The sequence below is a fragment of the Gymnoscopelus microlampas genome (genome assembly GCF_963454915.1).
Source record: "Gymnoscopelus microlampas genome assembly, chromosome: 9".
In the NCBI taxonomy this organism is placed as follows: Eukaryota; Metazoa; Chordata; class Actinopteri; order Myctophiformes; family Myctophidae; genus Gymnoscopelus; species Gymnoscopelus microlampas.
Window position 1 is genome coordinate 42,625,543 of NC_139946.1, and position 21,662 is coordinate 42,647,204.

General features: G+C 42.4%; 1 protein-coding gene and 1 long non-coding RNA gene across 2 annotated transcripts in view; both read right to left on the minus strand.

The window, feature by feature from the left end:
- The window catches only part of LOC311051858, a 255,015-nt gene that overhangs the window by 138,078 nt on the left and 95,275 nt on the right, over positions 1-21,662 (minus strand). The gene's annotated exons all lie outside the window — the stretch shown is intronic.
- rgs16 (regulator of G protein signaling 16) lies at positions 5,190-6,988 on the minus strand (the record flags this gene model as incomplete). Its single annotated transcript, XM_084067400.1, has 5 exons — positions 5,190-5,396; positions 5,989-6,155; positions 6,439-6,500; positions 6,605-6,688; positions 6,945-6,988. 5 exons carry the CDS (start codon positions 6,986-6,988, stop codon positions 5,190-5,192), a joined length of 564 nt encoding a protein of 187 aa, XP_083923526.1.

A 21,662-nucleotide genomic window follows, 5' to 3' on the forward strand; every position in this document is an offset into this window, starting at 1 on the left:
CTCTAATCAGCCTCATGGTGGCGCTATACCAGCCCGATGTGGAGAGTCAGTGAGAGCTGGATAAACGAGGTAAAATGTGTCAAAAGGAGTCTGTACGGCTGTCGATAAATGAACACATGACGTCGGTGGGAGAGGAGATATTGTGTCTTTTGGACAAACAGCAGCGTGGTGCTGATGTTTGTTGTGTGAAGCAGCTTAATGTCAGAGTGTTTGTGTTGGAGCGCCTCAGTGCGGCTGCAGAGTTCATGTGCAACCTCTTCCTGAGACAGACAGAGACACTAGAAACTCTGCTGGAGAAAAAAACAACACTGCTGGGCATTGACTTTCATATGGACATTGATCTACACACTGCAGGTAAATCTGCTACACACACAACATCAAACTACACACTACAGGTATGATGCAGCGTTTGCATTCCAGCCTGCATGCCAGCGTAGTTCCCATATGGTTTCAAGGTGGGCTAAACCATATGGACCCCATGTCAGCAATGTCAGCGGCATCCACTTCAGTCCCAACTGCGATGCCCATGCAGGCTATAAGTAGCTTCTACCTGGCCCTTAGGTGGGCCCCAACTAGCCATGTTTATGTGGGACCAAGGCGGGTCCTAACTGGGTTTGCCCATGCAGGCTTTACCTGGGTTCTACCTGGGCCCTAGGTCTACCCTAACCAACCAGAGTGCAGTGCCCATCGCTCCAATTGTTGTGACGTCAGGGCTCTCAATACTGCACATTGGTGGAGGAGGAGGGGCCGCAGGGCGACCGCACACATCGCTGAACCAATGGTAGCCCACGGATGTTTCCTCTGGGGATTTACAATCTGCCCCTCTATGCCACATATCATCCGCACTACAGGGTCTTCACTGACCGAGCCACGGCCCCACTGGCCCTCATGACGCTACGCCACTTATATCAGCTGCCAAGTGGCCGCGGGCGCTACGTGGGCGTGGCCGCGGGCTAGACGCGAGCCCCCGCGTAGCGGGGGCGAGCTTCTAGTTTTCTCAAAGTTGAAGAAGGTAATAACCAGTCTCTGCTTTCACAGGTACAAATTGTGAACATTCAATTCTCATGACTAGCCCATTATACTGCAAGGTTACAAGTGAATTGTGTTGCTGAGAATGGAGCAAGAGCAAGCCGTTGTCAGAGGAACGAGTTGTGGTATGGCAATGGGGGAGATGTGAACACAGAGGCAACAATTGTGGACCACACGGTCAACCACGGGCAAATTATGGCTAAGGCTGAGCCTTGTAAAAACTTATGAAGACCTTTTTCCTCAGAATGACAGTTTTCAGATATACACATATATTCTATAAGGTGTACTTCCAACTGTTGGGTCAATCTATACAAGTGATGTCTCATTTTGTAGCTCTATCGAAAAGCAAACCTGTTCAATAACCATCTTTTCTGCATTCAGTCACACAAATTATGATGCCTCATCTCACCCAGACATTCATGAATAATGATGTGATTACTTGATTATACAACATATTGCATACAGTAGAGTACTTAACATCATTAGCGCAAACTCAGTCGTTGCATAACGTTTCAATCAGTATCCATTGACTTTCAGTTCAATAATCTTTTCCCTTTATTTTCAGTCTCAGGGTGAAAAGTCATTAGATTTGTGGAGATGCTGTTGTACAAGATGACATCTTTCAGATCAACATGGGTTCCAGATCTGCTTATTATAATTTTCCCGCAAGATTTTATTTGAAAATAGCCGATCTACAAGCTCACAACGTGTCGCGATGCGACGCGTTGTGAGCTTGTATACAGGTACAGGGTTCCTGTAAAGTAGTTCTAAAATGTTTTTTAAGCTACCTTGTTTTGTATGTTTTGCAGAGTGTAATTAATGGAGCTGGAAGCAATTGAAACCCCACACACATTAAACGTGTACAGTATGTAGATGAGACAGGATTCAACCTGAACAAAGTCAGGAGTTTCATCAATAGCCTGGAAGAGAACTAAGATTATGATAATGATAATAATAATAATTATAACTCTATTAATCTGTGCAATCCATATGAAACTATATACTGTAATGTAGGGATTTAACATCGCAGCATAGCTGGTAAAGTGAACTAGATTCGGTGGGTACCCACAGTTCCTACCACCCTATTGACCTTCTCCCAACCCTACTGAGTAGCCTAATTCTTCTCAGCTGAGGTGGAATTCTACAATCACCAGGCCCATAACCTTAATGACTTTATACTGAAGCCATTTTTTTGTGAGGACATCACGGTTGAGGCTTGCAGGGCATAGCTTCGGCATACAAGGAGGCTTTCTCCTCTGTGCAATGCAACGCACAATATCAGGTGTGATGTGGATGAAATGTTGTGGCCAAACAGAGAGGCGAGACCTCTCAGAGTTACAGACCTGTAAGGGTCCATTTAGAGAGGAACCCTACGGGTCCCTGAACCGCACTTTGAGAACCACTGGTATAAGGTACATCATTATGTAATCAGGGTTGACACTATGCTGATAATTGGCATGTTTGTCTTTGTTTATTTAAGTATTGACAAATTATTTGATTTTTTTTATTTTGTTTTATATTTATCATATTTCATTTTGCAAGTGAAGTATGTTGTTTTTGTAAAATACTTTAACTGTTGCAGGGATTGCACGTATAGTTTTGAGGATGTAGACATGTTTCAGGAACTTAATTTAATCACTTGAGGGGGAAAAAGGAAAAAAGGATGTGGTTATGTGTGGTAAAAAATATTATTTGTAAGTCTAGATGAAAATAAAAACACATTTCTTGTCATACTTTATTTTTCAAATAATTATTAAACAGTATTTTGAAATAACAAAATTAAAAAAACATCATCAACACATTAATATAAATATAGCACCATACATATGGCATTATTTTTGGTCTATTTTGTAAAAAATAAAATAAACTTAAGACTTGGAACAAATAAATACAAGGCTGAGCCTTGTAAAAACTTATGAAGACCTTTTTCCTCAGAATGACAGTTAGATATACACATATTTCTATAAGGTGTACTTCCAACTGTTGGGTCAATCTATACAAGTGATGTCTCATTTTGTAGCTCTATCGAAAAGCAAACCTGTTCAATAACCATCTTTTCTGCATTCAGTCACACAAATTATGATGCCTCATCTCACCCAGACATTCATGAATAATGATGTGATTACTTGATTATACAACATATTGCATACAGTAGAGTACTTAACATCATTAGCGCAAACTCAATCGTTGCATAACGTTTCAATCAGTATCCATTGACTTTCAGTTCAATAATCTTTTCCCTTTATTTTCAGTCTCAGGGTGAGGTCAAATGTCATTAGATTTGTGGAGATGCTGTTGTACAAGATGACATCTTTCAGATCAACATGGGTTCCAGATCTGCTTATTATAATTTTCCCGCAAGATTTTATTTGAAAATAGCCGATCTACAAGCTCACAACGTGTCGCGATGCGACGCGTTGTAAGCTTGTATACAGGTACAGGGTTCCTGTAAAGTAGTTCTAAAATGTTTTCTAAGCTACCTTGTTTTGTATGTTTTGCAGAGTGTAATTAATGGAGCTGGAAGCAATTGAAACCCCACACACATTAAACGTGTGTGTGTAGATGAGATAGGATTCAACCTGAACAAAGTCAGGAGTTTCATCAATAGCCTGGAAGAGAACTAAGATTATGATAATGATAATAATAATAATTATAACTCTATTAATCTGTGCAATCCATATGAAACTATATACTGTAATGTAGGGATTTAACATCGCAGCATAGCTGGTAAAGTGAACTAGATTTGGTGGGTACCCACAGTTCCTACCACCCTATTGACCTTTTCCCAACCCTACTGAGTAGCCTAATTCTTCTCAGCTGAGGTGGAATTCTACAATCACCAGGCCCATAACCTTAATGACTTTATACACACGGTTGAGGCTTGCAGGACATATCTTCGGCATACGAGGAGGCTTTCTCCTCCTGTGCAATGCAACGCACAATATCAGGTGTGATGTGGATGAAATGTTGTGAGTCAGAGTTACAGACCTGTAAGGGTCCATTTAGAGAGGAACCCTAAGGGTCCCTGAACCCCACTTTGAGAACCACTGGTATAAGGTACATCATTATGTAATCAGGGTTGACACTATGCTGATAATTGGCATGTTTGTCTTTGTTTATTTAAGTATTGACAAATTGACAAATTATTTGATTTTTTAAAATTTTGTATTATATTTATCATATTTTATTTTGCAAGTGAAGTATGTTGTTTTCATAAAATACTTTAACTGTTTCAGGGATTGCACGTATAGTTTTGAGGATGTAGACATGTTTCAGGAACTTAATTTAATCACTTGAGGGGAAAAAAAGGAAAAAAGTGTGAACATTACAAAGGACAAAATAGGTTATGGATGTGGTTATGTTTGGTAAAAAATATTATTTGTAAGAAAATGTAATGAAAATAAAAACAAATTTCTTGTCATACTTTATTTTTCAAATAATTATTAAACAGTATTTTGAAATAACAAAATTTAAAAAACATCATCAACACTTTAATATAAATATAGCACCATACATATGGCATTGTTTTTGGTCTGTTTTGTAAAAAATAAAATAAAATAAACTTAAGACTTGGAACAAATAAATACAATACATTTTAGACATGGAACAAATAAATACAATATATTTTAGACTTGGAACAAATAAATACAATAAATAAAGACAAATTATGTGCCTGTTCATAAACATTGTTAGTCTCTGTCGATTGCGCATCAAAATTGAGAGAGTCTGCTTAAAGGCAAAGAAAAGGCATTCTCCCGCTACTGGCATTTTGTCTGATTGTCACGTAGCCTGTTTACTACAGCACACGAACAAAAGACCTTCATTTCTTGATATTTCTATCAGCTCCACTGATGTTGCACTTCAACAGTCCACTTAGAGGAACCTCCCGCTCTGCCTCTGTGTGCTTCTCATTTCTTCCTCCTCTTCTCCCGTTGCGTTTCTCATTTTCTTCCTCAATGCACCTTTTTCTTTCTGTTAGATGATGCCCCGCTGCTGCCCGCACAATACATCCATCCACTTCTAGAAGCCACCTTGACAAGTTCCCGCGGTCTCGCCACGTTTGTCCGGGCCTCATCCCGCAACATCAAGCACTTTAACGGCCAGCGTGCCTTCCATGTATTCTCAAACCACCTTATAAGGCGACCACGTCTTCTTCACCTTCATATGTTCTCCTGTTGGGGCTGTTTGAAGGTCTTGCTGCCGGCTTGGATGGTCAGCTCCCTGTACGCCGGGGAGCGCAGGAAGCGAGGGTAGCAGTCTTTGGCCATCAGCATGTAGATCCTGTGCTGAGCCAGGTCAAAACAAGAGCCCGAGGGTGCCAGCAGGTTGGCGGTGGTGATGTCACGTGTCTCATGGTCAATGTTGATCTAGAGACAAAGAGTGAAGCATAGACAGCAGGTAGTTAGTACACGGCAACTTTGCCCATTATGCGTCGTTCTGTGTGGACGTGTGGGTATTGTTATACAGCACATAAGATTGTTGCAGCACTATTAGTTTTGAAACAATGATATTGTCGAAACTATAGTGTAGACCATTGGTTCTCAAAGTATGGTCCCTGAGGGAGTTCCAAGGGGTGTTCAGCTAAATAATGGATAGTTAGGAACCAAATGGACCTTTATGGGTCCTTTATGGGACCTTTATGGGACCCGTTAGGGTCCATTTGGTTCCATTTGTACACTCTCTGAGTTAAATTAACATTGATTTTGCAATATAAATTGGGGTCCCAGAGATTAAAATGCTATTAAATCGTAGCCTAATAATGCATGTCAAACTGGGGGTCCTTGAAAATAAAAGGGTTGAAAATCACTGCTAGAGCCGTACAAATCTGCCAGCTAATAAGTTTCAATTTGGGGGTCCTTGACATGAAAAAGTTTGAGAACCACATGGTGTAGACAAGTATAATAATAGATAATGTGTCTATATGTTCTGGGACTCAATCTATATAAGGTTGCTTCTTACCTCTCGGGGCGCATCAATGCCGATGAATTCGTCGTAGATCTTCTGGGCTTTAGCTGGCAGCTTTGCAGCAGATTTGATGCACTTGTATTGCTCACAGGCGAAGTAGAACGCAATGTTTTCCTCGCTGAACTCAGACATCAGGAAATCTGTGAAGGCACACAGTCCATCTGAGGGAGCAGAGAGAGAGAGGCCGGTGTTAATTCTGCATTTGTGCATGTGTGCGCACGTGCGTGCGTGCGTGCGTGCGTGCGTGCGTGCGTGCGTGCATGCACATGAGTGTGCATGTGGGTGTGGGTGAGTGCGCATGTGCTCGTGGGTGTGTGTGTGTGTGTGCATGCGTGCGTGCATGCGTGTGTGCGTGCGTGCACGTGCATGCCTGTGTGCTCATTTATGTATAGTGTATTTGTGTTAATGCGTCAAGACATTGGTAAAGTCTAAAAAGATACTTACGTTTACTTGCAAGGAGATTTTCAAAGGACTCTTTCCACCTCAAGCATTCCTGCAGGTTGGGCCTAGAAACACACAAGGCACTATTAGGATTGACCTGGCATTTTAATAAATGCATCAAGCTGTTTATATGCACATTAAATAGGATGTAAATATTCCCAAGGCTTACCGATTTTTCCATATTTTGCAGCGAGAAAGACTCCAATCTGGTTTCAGCAAAATACTTCCAAGCCTCGCTTTCAGTCCCTTAGCCCTGGAAAAAAGGAAACAAAAATATGATCAGTTTAACATAATAGCCTTTGAATACATATTCATGGAAACATTTCATTACAAGTAAATTGATGTATATGAGTGCCGGTTGTGTTAACGATTGAATTTGGTAGTCCATGGCAATGGACTTGTATTGATGTTATAATATATTACTTATTATTTTGAACTCTACCCCCAATCCTCATTATAATCCAAATGATATAAATGTTTAATCATAAAAGCCAGAAGGTCTGATGTACCTTTCCAAACAGGAGTTAGGCAGTGATGCAAGTCCTTTGCACATGGTGTAGCAGTGGCGGTGATGCTCAGCGCAGTGCTGTACTGTAGGCGTCGTCGTACAGTAGCTCGTAGAGTGTTATCCGTCAGGCAAACCTCAAGAGAGGAGGAGGAGGAGCAGTGTCTGCAACGTAGCGGAACAGAGATTATATACTCCTACCTCTAACGCGTCACCAGCCCTCTCAGCCAATCACACGGCGGGAGGGGGGGGGGGGAGAGAGAGAGAGAGAGAGAGAGAGAGAGAGAGAGAGAGAGAGAGAGAGAGAGAGAGAGAGAGAGAGAGAGAGAGAGAGAGAGAGAGAGAGAGAGAGAGAGAGAGAGAGAGAGAGAGAGAGAGAGAGAGAGAGAGAGAGAGAGAGAGAGAGAGAGAGAGAGAGAGAGAGAGAGAGAGAGAGAGAGAGAGAGCAGAATGGGAGGAAAGGGTGGAGGGCAAGGACAAGCCAGTGCATTAGCTGACAAATTGATAAAAAGGATGTCTTGTATTGTAAGCTTATAATTCTGTGTTCCTTTTCAGTGTCCCTGAAATGTTGCCGTGGTAAAAATTGTTTCACTGTATCCGGCTTCTCCAGAAACATGAACCCACAATAGGAACTTCCCCATACAGTGTGTTGCACATGTGCTCAGACATGTGTGTGTGTATAACTGTCTCTTTTGATTTGGTGTAAAAATAACACATTTTGTATGTTGGTGCTAAGCAGATGTGGACATTAACTTTATGCATACTTACTGTACACTTTGGTAGAGGTTTGGGTTGTGTAACTACACAACCTCAAACCTCTGGCAAAGCATAATTATGTTCGTCCAAGTCCACATATTAGCGAGAAATCTAAATCGACTTCCACTGGTGAAACAGGTCTGAAAGTCACTCTTTCAGTAAATAACCAAACACATTTGAATAAATTAGGAAGAAGACGCGCACGCACGCACGCACGCACGCAAGCACCCACGCATCCACGCACGCACACAGGCATCCACGCACGCACACACGCACGCACACACAGTGCCTTTGGCACTTGTTGTGGAGATAAAAATTAAAATGTTTGCAAGCAGAGATTGTTTGCTTTGTCTTTTTGCAGCCGAGGACAAACAACACATGTTTTGACCAAAAGCAAGGTCTTCTTCAGGCAAACAAATAATGTTAAGGCAAACTAAAGCCTTCTCATAAAAATACAGAAACAAATCCATCCAACAACATGGCAGTTAACAAACATGATTATCGACTGATTCATAGCATTTCTGATATTGCTGTACACACTCTGCAAGACATCTCTCATGACCCAGCTTGTTCACCACTGAGCTAAAGGATATGCCTTGGGAAAAACGGTTCAATCAGCCTTGGGAACAGTCAGTCTACTCTACACAACAGTGTATGTGTAAATAATTGTGCATGAACTGAAGAATGTAGGCTACACTATATACTGTAAACCAGGGATTTTCATCGTTTTTCAGGCCAAGGACCCCATATCTGAGAGGGAGATGACGCAGGGACCCCCCCCCCCCCTCACAACATATTGTATAACATTGTGTTGCAATGAGGTTTAAGCATTTTCATAGATTTCATAGATAGCTTCATAGACTTGTTTGACAGCACTATCATCAGTGTATGTTAGATTGATATGTATTTTCAGACATATAACCACTTAAACCGTCAATACTTAGTAAAGTTGACTTTTCACTATGTACTTAGTCTGCTCCTTTTTCCCTCTCTTTGCCAAAAATAGCCGATCTACAACCTCACAGCGAGGCGTTGTGAGGTTGTAGATCTGCTATTTTTGGCAAAGGTTCTCCTTAGAATAGGGATGCTATTGCTATTGCTATTGGTGCTATTAATGTAAAGAAAATATCCTATGACACAAAGATTTGGCAGACCCCCTGTAGTAACTCTGAGGACCCCCTAGGGGTCACGGACCCCCTGTTGAAGAACCCTGCTGTAAACGGCCTCATCGCCGGTTTTGGGTGGAAAACATCCAAAACCCGTCCTCTTCTTTTGTGAGAAAATGGCCGTATTTGTATGATGAAATAGGGCAGGGGTTGGCAAAAGTTTGGCCTCGGGCCAAACTTTTTCAACTTTTTCAACAACATTAGCTGGTTGGCCAGAACACAATCAATGGCTAATTTAGGACCCTGAACTTGCAACAAGCAACCTTATATACAATAATAATAACGATATTGTTATAAAAGTGAATACATAAAGATGTGTGTCGTTGATAGAAAAGCATGTGGAATCAAATGTCGCCGGTGCACACAGAAATGCTTATTATGTAATCTTTTTTGTGCAGGCCTCATCCTTGGGTTGGATATTTAGTTCATCAAAAGTAAACTCCTTTTCGAACAAGAGCTCTTACATGGTTGAAGGTCTGTTAGAACGGAGAGAAACAATGTATTATTTAACGCATGTGAAACACAGCTTTGGTTTGTTTTTTAAACGTGAGAGAAGTTTTTCATCCAAGAGGAAAGTTGACAGTGAAAACATAACATTCAAAGAAAGGAAATGGAACTATTTGTTCGTCCTACCCGGTTTCATCAATTCAAAGCTATTGCTGACCATGGTCAGTCAGCTATTGTAAAGTATTTACAAAATAATTTGTCGAGCCAGATACTTTTGCTGGTGGGCCAGTTCTGGCCCACGGGCCGCCTGTTGCCTACTCCTGAAATAGGGCGTTCATTTACGGAAAAACATAAATACTTTGATTTATGGAGTTATGAGGTTTCTGCCTGACAGCAAGGAGAGAGTAAAAGTAAATGTAGGGATTGCGTAACGTTGGCCATCCAATGTGTAGTAATAAATGCCTCAATCCGTGTTCATTTTATCCATCTGTAACATTGCGGATGTTCTGTGGATAGCTCATAGGGGAGAAGAGAACAACTTGAGTCTTACCTAATCTCTTTAGCACCGCAATACAAGGGAACATTCAATTGTACCTTTTATTACCAGGAAATCAAAGGCTTGTGGTGGTCTGAAAGGCCTGTGGGAACCCAACCGCCTACACACACACACACACACACACACACACACACACACACACACACACACACACACACACACACACACACACACACACACACACACACACACACACACACACACCACTGTGATGATGTCAGCCCACTCAACCTCCATCTAGGTTTCCATCAGTCACATGGGAAAGGAAAATGGCTCGTGTTCAAGGTGGTGTAAAGGCACAAGTAACTGAAGGAGGTTTCCGGCAAAATGGAGCACGCACGCACGCACGCACGCACACACGCACACACGCACACACGCACAAGGGCGCCAATACTGTGGGTGCCTCGGGGCTAAAGCACCCAGGAGAAATGACGAGCACCATCAGAAACTCATCACAAAAAAATAAAAATAAAGAACCTCTGACATCTGCACTTCATGGAGTACATTTTTGGTACGAAATTAACCGAATTAACCGCATTAAATAGAATAAAATAAAATTTAAAAAAAGTATACAAACCCGGAAAAAAACGAAGAAGCTGCGCGCGCGAGCAGCTGCCGACTCGTCTCTTTCTGTCATGTTGTCTGTTGTGCACTTTTATTATGTAATTTCGTCCTAGTGTTTCCTGTTTTACTTTGCAAATGCGTTCACCTGATGCGTTACTTGTCCTTATGGTGCTCACTCTGTGTTCAGTATTCCCTTGCCAGTTGCTAGGTTGGTTGTCAAGTGGGTCTGTTGTCCAATCAGAGGCGGGCTAACAGACATGCATATGCACGCATGTTAGGTGTTTATGCATGCCTTTGAAGAGGATTTGATCGGCAAGTCTGTTAGTGACGCTACCCCCAGTACCGAGTTTCGTGCACTACGTCCAGTACCAGTCGTCAGGGAGTGCTTGTCTGAACACTCCAATTCACATGCAAGTTCACATTAACTCTTACTCTGCAGTCAGATGATGAAGATGTATCTGTCAGATGTTTAAGATTCCGATTGGCTTCAATTGGCTTTCAAAGTTTGCGGGAGGTGTACATTTTGTGTAAAATGTACCACAAATCGTTTTGCTACCACTCGTACAGATTTTGACTAAAAATCGGTAATCTCTGAAGTCATGTGACTCATCACTCAGATCTTTTTATTTCATTCAGATTTGGGTAGGCAACCTGGCCTGGCGGAGATCTGCGCTTAGAGGAGCACACTTTTATAAACGTTTATTTGTTTCGCGTTGTGAGCTTGTAGATCGGCTGTTTTTCGATGCCTTGAGATTTTGTCTTGCCCGTTGGTATGACTTGGGCACAAAAAGAAAAAAAAAACGTAACAATATTATCTTACTTGCCTGGAAGATATTGTGCAGTATTCATGAAATCTTCACATGTACTTTTTATACATTTTCTACTGTATGTGGTTTTTAAGAACTGCATAAGTACAATTAATCATGTCACTAATCATGGTTAACTACTTAAACCCTATAGGTAGTTGACCGGAGTCCCAGGGTACTCTATACTGATCACTCCTGTTTTCGCTCTACACTAAATATCCTTGTAGAAAATAGCCACTCTACTGGCGCAACATGTGATGTGTTGTAAGCTTGTAGAATGGCTATTACCGCTGCAGGTTCGCCCCAGAATAGGGACACTAGGGTTCAAGTGGTTAGGCGCTCGGGTGGCGCAGTGGTAAAGTCACTGCACACCACCACGGAGGTTGTGGGTTCGAATCTACCGTGGTGCTTCTGGCTTTGTCAAGCGTCCACACAAACACAATTGGCCCGTGTTCGGGGGAGGGAAGCTGGGCGGGGAGGGTGATATCGGTCATTGCACGTACTCCTACGGGCTGGGGCGGCACCTGTCAGCGGGGAGTGTTGGGCGGGAGGAGTAGGACCAAGGCTCTACGTCCTCCTGGTGGGGGCTCCTCACTGGCAGGTGAGTCAGTAGCAAACAACAGCAGTGACAACACAGAAATGTGTGTGGGGATGAATTAATTGGCATAACGACTAAATTGGGGAGAAAAAGGGGTACAAATGTTTTGGCTACTCTAAGTTTAGGGGAAAAAAGCATTAAGAAAAGACTGACAGGGTTGTCCTTTTAAAGGACTTGAGTCATATGTCATATGAGTCATAGGACTGGGACATGTCTTCTTCAATGCTCCCATGCAAGGCATTCACACTACGCTCCTCCTTATCTGCCTTTACACGTTCCCTTTACCTTACACTCCAGTTACATGTCCTCTTTTCTCTTTTCTTCCTCTGCTCGATCTTGGAGAAGATCCTTCATCTACAGTATATAGAGAGAGGGAGGGAGAGAGAGAGAGAGAGAGAGAGAGAGAGACGGAGAGATTATCTTGAGCTCAGCATGGAGCTTTCAGACATGACCTTCATAGGTTCAGCTGTGAGCCCGAGAAAGGAGGTATTAGTATGATTTATGAAGAATTCTCCACAGGGGGGGTGCTGTTATGATGCCCTTCTTGAGGTATTGTCACGTGTATATATAAGATACCAGAGAAATCGGCCTATATACTTGCACTGATATAACCACTAGAGCAGGGGTCGGCAACCTAGTTGACATGAAGTGCCAAGTTTTCATTTTCTTGATAGTCAGTGTGCAATATCAACATTAAGTTTGATTATGACACCACATCAAAATGTAATATTTCCATCTGATTTTGATTGTCCATAGGCTATATGCATAACAACCTTTATTTTCTTCTTCTTCTTTATAAATATTTTCTTTCACATCAGGATGTAATGATCATTTAGCCTGGCATTGGCCAGACTGATAACGTGGATTCACTCTCGCGTTCCTCGCCGGTATCAGAGGAACGTGAGTGTGATTCCACGTTATCAGTCTGGCCAACGCCAGGCTAATGATCATTAGACTCAGAGCAATAACCTCACCTATCCCTCAGAGAACCTACAGTATACAGGTGTTATTTTAACTGAGAGTGTCCAGATTAAAGTAACACTTTGTGTAGCAGTGGTTTGTTAAATACAAGGACAAGATGTAGGCTAGTAAGACTAGAATTTGAAACCATTCATATTTGCAATATCTGTACAGTAATGTTTGGCAAAATACGAGCATGTAACGTAAGGCATGGTTAAAGTACTTTACACGTCTTTATATGGGTGTTACGCAATGCTAGCAGGTCAGAATCAGAATCAACTTTATTGTCACATCACAGGTTTACCGGTGCAAAACAGTGGGTGTAATTCATTTTTCTGCAAGTTCCATCGTCGTTATTTCCATAAAAATAGAAAGGACGAAGAAGAGGGGGGCAGGGAAGTGTCTGTCATGTTTCCTGGTATATTCTCTGCTGTTTGTTTACTTGTATTTGAAGGTCTCTCCAAATGGTCACTCACGCTGAATGGCCTCCATTGAAAGCCTGACTCAAAGCTTGTTCAGTCCGGGAAGCCAATGGGTTGGAGTGGCCGAACAGGGAAGCCAATTTCCCACTCGATACAAATAAACCATCCAGGCGTCATCGGTGACGCCAGCTATTTGAGTGCACTGGAGCTGAAAGTCCCGGAAAAGACCAGGCCAGCAGTCACTTTGAGTGGCAGTTAGGGCAAACGCGGTCTCACAACATGATATACGATTCTGTGCCTATCGGTACATAACTCGGACGGCGCTGAGTCGGCTCAAGCGAACTTCGCAACGTTCGGCACGGCAACTCGCTCGCTTTAGCTCGCTCGGTGGTGCCTCTCTTGGCTCAAGTGCCTGAGTTATGCCTGGGACAAACAGACACACACAGGTTCCTGCAATTGATAGACAGATGGATATCACAAACTGAAGAAAAAAATATTATTAAAGCTTAAATAATATTGTACATTTTATTCTAAGAAAATAAAATACCCTGTTGCTATTATGACATGCCCAGAAAAAGGGGTTTATTAAAATCTCAGCTGTCTTAACAATATATGACACAAATATGGCACAAGTTATGGTTAATAGTCATTTTAATGTTCTTCCCCAACATTTGTCAATGGTCACACTTACTGTGTGTGTGTGTGTGTGTGTGTGTGTGTGTGTGTGTGTGTGTGTGTGTGTGTGTGTGTGTGTGTGTGTGTGTGTGTGTGTGTGTGTGTGTGTGTGTGTGTGTGTGTGTGTGTGTGTGAGAGAGAGAGAGCTTCAGGGTGCTCATCTGTCTGACTGCCCTTAGGGGGCTCAACCAGCCAGATGCTCGCTGTGCCTCTGTGCGACTCTTTATTAAACAGTAACCAGTGAAGTGTGTCTCTGGGCAACACCATGGACAATAACAGCTCCCCTGGGGCTCCTTTCCTGTCCTGACTGAACTCAGTCGAGCCTGATAAGCAGTGAGTCTTGAAATAAAAAAAACAACAACTCAAAGAAAGTTTCAGGCGTTTGGTATGAGAGGTGGTGCTTCTCATTTAAGGTAGACTATGTGTAGAGGGTGAGTGCACATGGTTTTTAGGTCTGTACATTCGTGCGCGCGCGTGCATTCATGTGTGTGTGCGTGCGTGTGCGTGCGTGCGTGCACTTGCAGTTGGATGTGTGCATTAAACCTCGGTATGCCTGCATAATGTGTGAATTAACCAAAGATAACATTCTTACACGTTTGTTCATTTTAACTGCCGTCGTGGAGATGGGACGACAACCGATTCATATCGGTCGCCATGATTTTGGTGTACCTGTTAAAATGTAACATAAAATATAAAACATCAAAGTGCCATCAGTAGGATGAAATGTAATCAGTCACAACAAGGCATGTTTCAGAATCCAGCCATTCGTTTTCAACCTCAAGTGCTGCAGCCTCAAGGGTTGAATGATCTGTCCCTGCAATTTTCTCTGTGAATCTTTTCCTGTGATGGAGTGTGATGGGTTTTCCCATACACACTTATGAATGTCACAGGGCACACTGTCACTGTGCTGTCACCCTTCCTGTCACCACTGTGCTGTCACCCTCTACGCCTCCGACTTCCGCTTCAACACAGACACATAATGTCACTTCCAGAAGTTCGCTGGTAACACTTTGCTCATAAGGCACCCGTAATTAACACTTAATTTATGATTACTTAATACATTATTTAAGCGTTAAGTAAGCGTTAATTAAGCATTAATCAAGCATGAATTCATCATGAATTCCTTGTAATTCATGTATTAAGTAACTTTGCTCAAACTAATGGAGGTTGGCAGAGATCATGGACAACTAGGCAATACACTGCTGGTCTGACAGCTATATAGCAAGAGTGGGAGCATGTTGTTTTATTAACTGAGAAGGGTCAGGTCCTTCAGGGTGCTGCAGATGTTCTATCAGTCTGTAGTATGTCTAGTGCCCTCTTGTTTGAAATTGCCTCCTGGGAGAGTTACAATAGTGTTGGGGATACAAGCATTCTGAACAGGCTCTTGGGGAAGCTTGGCTCCGTCATCGGTGCAAGACTGGATGTGGTGGATTAGGTGATGAGGGTGAGAACCGTGAGGAAGCTGGAAGCTATCAGGGGCAATTGAGCAAGAAGGGCGATACTGTATCATACTATCATCACTCATCAGTGTATTCTATTCCTCAGTGACACTGGGCGTGGTCACTGCAATGTGCTGATAATACTGTTGACACTGTATTGATATCAGTGTATTCTGTTGACACTCTGACGACACTGATTGTGCGCATTTGTTTCTGCATTGGGCAGGATGAGGTGTTGGGCATACTGTCATTATACTCATTCTCTCATTCATTGCTGGTAGTGTTTTTTGATTTTTATGTATTGGCCCCTGTCCGTCCATGTATCTCCGTCACCGTCGGACCGATCGGCGTGAAACTGTGCACGCACACTCCCTGGAGTCCAGTTATGACACAGCCTATGGGTCTCAATAATAAACCACTTAATTGATTGCTGGACCCACGTGTTGCTCATTCCAACAAAACCATGAACAGTAGTAGAATGACTCAGCGTGTTTGGTCCTTTGAGCACATTAGCTTAAAGTGGGGAAGTCACTCATTAACTCCACGCTGAGTGGCTTTGTTTTCCTCCCACACCCCTGCAAATGGATTTAAACATGTCAGACTGAAATGATAAGAGTGATATTTGAGTGTCCTCATGAGGACACTCAAATGATCACAGCATCACATACACAGTGTGAATGTACCTTCTACCTTGGAGATCGTGACAAACAACAGAAGCAGGTTACTTGTTTGTGAGCAAAAGTGAAGGGGAACAAATAGAGGAGTGATCCATTCCGTGTTGATATTTTTATTACATACTTCTGTACTGTATGCTCAATGGCACACTTGTATAATCCCTTATGTAGATAACGTAGATTTCAACTGGCACATGCACACGCGCACGCACGCACGCACGCACGCACGCACGCACGCACGCACGCACGCACGCACGCACACACACACACACACACACACACACACACACACACGTGAATGTTACATTCACTGGAATTACAGTTTCGTAACCAATAGAATTATAACACCTTCACTTTCACTATTACATTGATTCATTGATTGATGCATGACAATTAAACTATGTTCTGTTATCTAGAAGTGGCCCAGATTTGTTGTCTGCAGAGTATTAGAGAGCTGTCCTACTTCAACGCGCTCTTCATTCCCAGAGTGACTAAACACAGCCAAGGCAACAAGAAAATCAATGGATGTGTAGTGGTTTGTTGCATGGTGGGCAGCTCCATCCCACTCGTGTCCCAGATACTGAAAGGGCAAAGAGAGCATGTGGAAGCATACTGTATGAAGAAAGAACACCCATAAATGTCTGGTTTTTACTTCTATTTACTGTACTTCTGGTTTGCTTTTAGTGAGTCAAGACTTGGAAGCAGTGACTCAGTGTGGTTAGCAGTTATAAAAAAAGAAAATAATACAAAATACTGCACTACTGTATGTTGCTATATTCTTCATATTATGGTAAAACATATATATTATTTCAACTCCGGTCCTAAATTGTAGCTTTTAGTATGCCTATAGCACTGGTCTCAATTGAAACTGTCCATGTATCTATATTATATGTCCTGAGGAATGTAATTTCGTTTTTCATATGTCAGAATGATGGAATGACAAATAAACTCAACCTTAAACCTTGAACCGTGACTCATTTCAGGTCTGACACACCAAACTAGAGCATCAGACCAGAACTATTGACTTGATCTAGATGTGCAACTTTGGATGTTAAGATTACATGTGGGCTACATTTTAAAACATTATTAGTTACCTGCTGACTGAGGCTGAAGACAATGGTGACTTTGTGCCTTTGATGTCAGGGCTCCTCAACTTTTATTATATAATTTGTATTAACCCATTAAATGACCCCCAGAATTATATGTATTTGGCCGCGGATCCCCATCTCAAAATATGTTGTTCCAGGGACCCCCAGAAACAAAGATTTGAGTTAAAAATGTTTGCTTTAAAAATATATATATTCAAAGATTTGCACACATTTTCACAAAGTGTAAAATAATGCTTTTTAGCTCAAATAAAACAATGTCAGATGCGTTCCAGGTCTTACTGGGTTAAAAAAAAAATCAGAGTTGACCATTTTTTACTCCCTTTTCTTCCCATACTCGTGATGCTAATTAATTCCTCCTACTGTCTGCCACTGCTGTTATGCCCTCCTGGCTCACCTGCCAGTGAGGAGGAGGTTGAGTCATGGTCCTATACTGTATACTCCTCCTGCTCGACAATCTCCTCTAACAGGTGCTGCTACCAGCCTGTAGGGACAAATCAGTGACAGATATCTCTCTCCCTGGAACATGGGCCAGTTGTGTTCCTATCTGATGCTCGGCCAAGCTGGATGCATTGAGGTGGATTTGAACACACACACACACACACACTCCTAGAGGTGGTGGGCAAGTACTTTACCCCTGCACCACTCAAGTGCCCCAATATACTGACGTTTTCTGTCTGGAAATCTTAAGTTCTCCTACACATACACTCGGTCAACCTTTTTGTCTCCGCCAGGCCGTAGGCATGGAGAGACTATGTTTTGCACCCTGTCCTTCCGTCCGTGTGTGTGTCCGTGTGTCCGATTTTTGCAAAAGAAAAAAATCATATTACTCCTGTACAAATTATGTCCAAACATCGCGAAATCGGTACACATTATCTGTATAGTCAAGTAATCAAGTCATATTCCATCCTGACTGGCGAATTCCGAACATTGCTGGCCCACAATAACCTACCTGACCTGGTGGAGACCTGTGCTCCGAGGAGCACTTTTTATGTATTTGTTTAGTTGTTTAGTTGTTTATTTATTCATAGTGGGATCACAGTTGTTTTCTCTTTTTATAGGGCCATGTTGTTTTCAGTTATTGTTGGCAGTCATGACAGCCAGTTCCCACCTGATGTTATGTGGTAGTTCAGACTGCTCCACACCGTACTGAATAACTGCTAGCTTGCATAACGTCTTCAGATTAGGACTTAAATCTAAGATATACAGGTCATCAGGTGTGTTGTATCCTCCAAAGATGATGATACGTTCTCCCACCATGCAAGAACCCATCCAATACCTCCCACACGGGACTTTCCCTTTGGGCTCAACCTTCTTCCATGAGAAGGTCTGTGGATTGAATTTCCAGAGAACATTGAATGTCTGGGGCCAATTTTCCTCACCAAATATGTACAGCTCTCCATTGTAGGCAAAGGCTGAATGACCACTGCGTACGTCTGGATGAAGCTGTACAAAAGGTGTGCTCAGCCAGCAGTTGGTCTCTGTGTCAAACACTCCGATGTTGTTGTCCCCCGACCCCCAGCGCCCAAATATAAACATCTTTGTCCCGATGATGGTGGCAGAGTGACGTGATGAAACAGGTGGTGGAGTTCCTCTGGTGTTAATTAAAGACCAGACCATTGTGATGGTGTCCAACTTGTACATGTCATTAGTGCATCCAGTCAGCTGGGTGTTTCCTCCATGAATATACATGACCTTCCTCAAGACACAGGCTGAGTGGTGGTGCCTCGGCTTTGGAACAGTACCGGCAATATTGGGTTTGGACCATCTGTGGTTGTCAACATCAAATGAATAAAGCACGTTACAGTAAGGATATCCCCCCCAGATGTAGACAATATCTTCTACCAGAACAGCTGTGTGGCCCCTGCGCACGCAGGGAATCCCAAGGTGATGTTCTCCTCTTCCATTTGTCCATCGGCGCAACTTCCTCCAGCGTAGAGACACTGTGTTGAATATGTGGACTTCAATCTGATCACTGTTGTTCTTGTTACTGTATCCTCCAAATGAGTACAGCTTGTGTCCAACTACCACAGCAACTCGGTAGTAATTCTTATGTCCTCCTTTCAGATGTATCGTCCAGTGAAACATTTCACACACCAGCAGCTCTTTGTGAATCAGCACAACTAATTTACAGAAGAGGTTCCAGAAGTTGCTAGAAACAAATTGCCCTGCAATACCGACATTTAAAAGGACAATTACATCTGATGTAATAATGATGTTGTGATATTATTGCGTGATGTCATCATTATATGGAATAGCTAATGACGTTAGTTACTCAACCTGAATGGCTATTTTATCTAAATCTATGATCTGAATTGTGTCAGTAGCTACTATGACATCAGTAATCCATATTTGGGCATATTGTAATAAAGACACACTATCTGTGTGAAAGAATGACTCCTCTGACAGGAGGGAGAATTATAATGTAGCTTTGTGATGCTGAGCTGGCATTAGGACCATGCTTATTAACATTCATTCAATAACAAAATATGAATTATGCATTCCAGCAGCCTGTATGAGTTCCAGTCATATGCACTAGGAATATTTTAGTCATGCTGCTTCAGTTGAACCACATACATGAGTTTACTGATTACATGCATTTATTCTATTGCAATGTGACTGACACTTTGTTCATAAACATACAGACACACATGCACATATTGCGCACACAACACACACAAGACATGTGAGTTATAGTTGAGTTGTGTTCCTGTAGGCTTTGTTCTACAGGAACACAATTCCACTATTAGGCCTCTCTCTCTCTCAGGCACTGTTTCAAGGCAAGTACTGGAAGCTGATGGTAGGTGGTGCTCCCAAACACTATTATGCCGGAGATTAGCTGCTCGCAGACAGACGGACACACGGACGGACGGACAGACAGGTTGCAAAACATAGTCTCGGCCATGCCTTCGGCCTGTGGAGGTGACTATGTTTTGCACCCTGTCCGTCCGTCCGTGTGTCCGTGTGTCCATCTGTCTGCGAGCAGCTAATCTCCGGCACTGTTGGCCCGGTCGCTGTGAAACACACACTCCCTGGATGACAGAGCAGAACCTCTGCCCCCAACTTTTCAGATCGGCCTGTTATAGCCACCATGAGGCCGATTTTTGCAAAACAATGTCTTTGATATTACTCCTACAGATTTTGTCCAAAAGTCACGCAAATTGCTACACAGTATCTCTATAGTCATGTGATCAACATAGATCTGTCCGATTTTCCATATTCCATCCTGATTGGCTAAGATTGGCTTCCAAAGTTTGGTCCGTTTTGAACAAAATGCCTCAAATCATGAATGCAGTGTGCGATTTCCGTGAAATTGTGCACGCACATTCTCACTAGGCTGAGGAAAAAAATCCCCTTGAAAATGTTCAAATCAGCCTCATGGTGGCGCTATAACAGGCTGATTCACGTTTTTACCTATAACTGCACTGATCTGCGTGAAACTTTGCACGCACCCTCCCTAGAGGCCAAGGAAAAACCTCTGCCCTGCATTTTTCACATTTGCTTTTTATAGAGCCACCAGGAGGCCGACTTTTGTGAAACACATTTTTGAATATTACTCCTACAGATTCCATCCAACGATCACGCAAATCGGTACACGGTATCTATAGTCAAGACGGATCTGTCCGATATATTTCAAATTCCATCCTAATTGGCTAACATTGGCTTCTATTTTGAACAAAATGCCTCAAATCAGGAAATGCAGCGTGCGATTTCCGTGAAATGTTGCACGCACATTTCCACTAGGCTGAGGAAGAAATGCCATCCTTTTCACATTGGCCTGTTATAGCACCACCAGCAGGTAGATTTTTGCAAAACAAATTTCTGGAACAAAATGCCTCAAATTGTGAGCCGTGAAAGGCCTGAGAGGAACCTTTTTCACATTGGCCTTTTATAGGGAGGCCACAATAGCCTACCTGACCTGGCGGAGACCTGTGCTCCGAGGAGCACTTTTTCTAGTTGTGTATATATATATATATATATATATAATGTGATACAGTATGAGTCAGTGATATGAGTCAGTTTTCATGCTTTATTCCTTGAGCTTGGTCATTTCATTCAGAATTGGATCATGATGCAACTTTACATAATATACACCACTTACACGCCACGCCTTATTGGATTTAGTATTTTCTTCAAAACATGCTTTTTGCTACTACTCCTACAGATTTAGTCCACAACTCACACAGATCCGTACACATTACCCCTGCAATCATGTGATGAATATGAACCGTTCCGATTTTTCATATTCCATTCCGATAGAGGCTACGATTGGCTAGTGGCCTATTTCACAAAGAAATCGCAAAAATCATGAACGTAGCATTCAATCTATCCCAAATTTGGGTCCCACATTGAGGAGCCTCTAAACATCAAAATTTGAGCCCTACGAAGCCAAAGTGCAGTAACTATGGAAACAAAAATCACTGAAAAATGGGTTTAAAAGTGATTCAATTGGTCAGCCAAATGAGATATCGGCATATAAGTGATATTACAAGAATAAATGTACATCTGTTCTTGAGGTAATTGTTCATCCCCCAAATCACAAAGGCTAATTT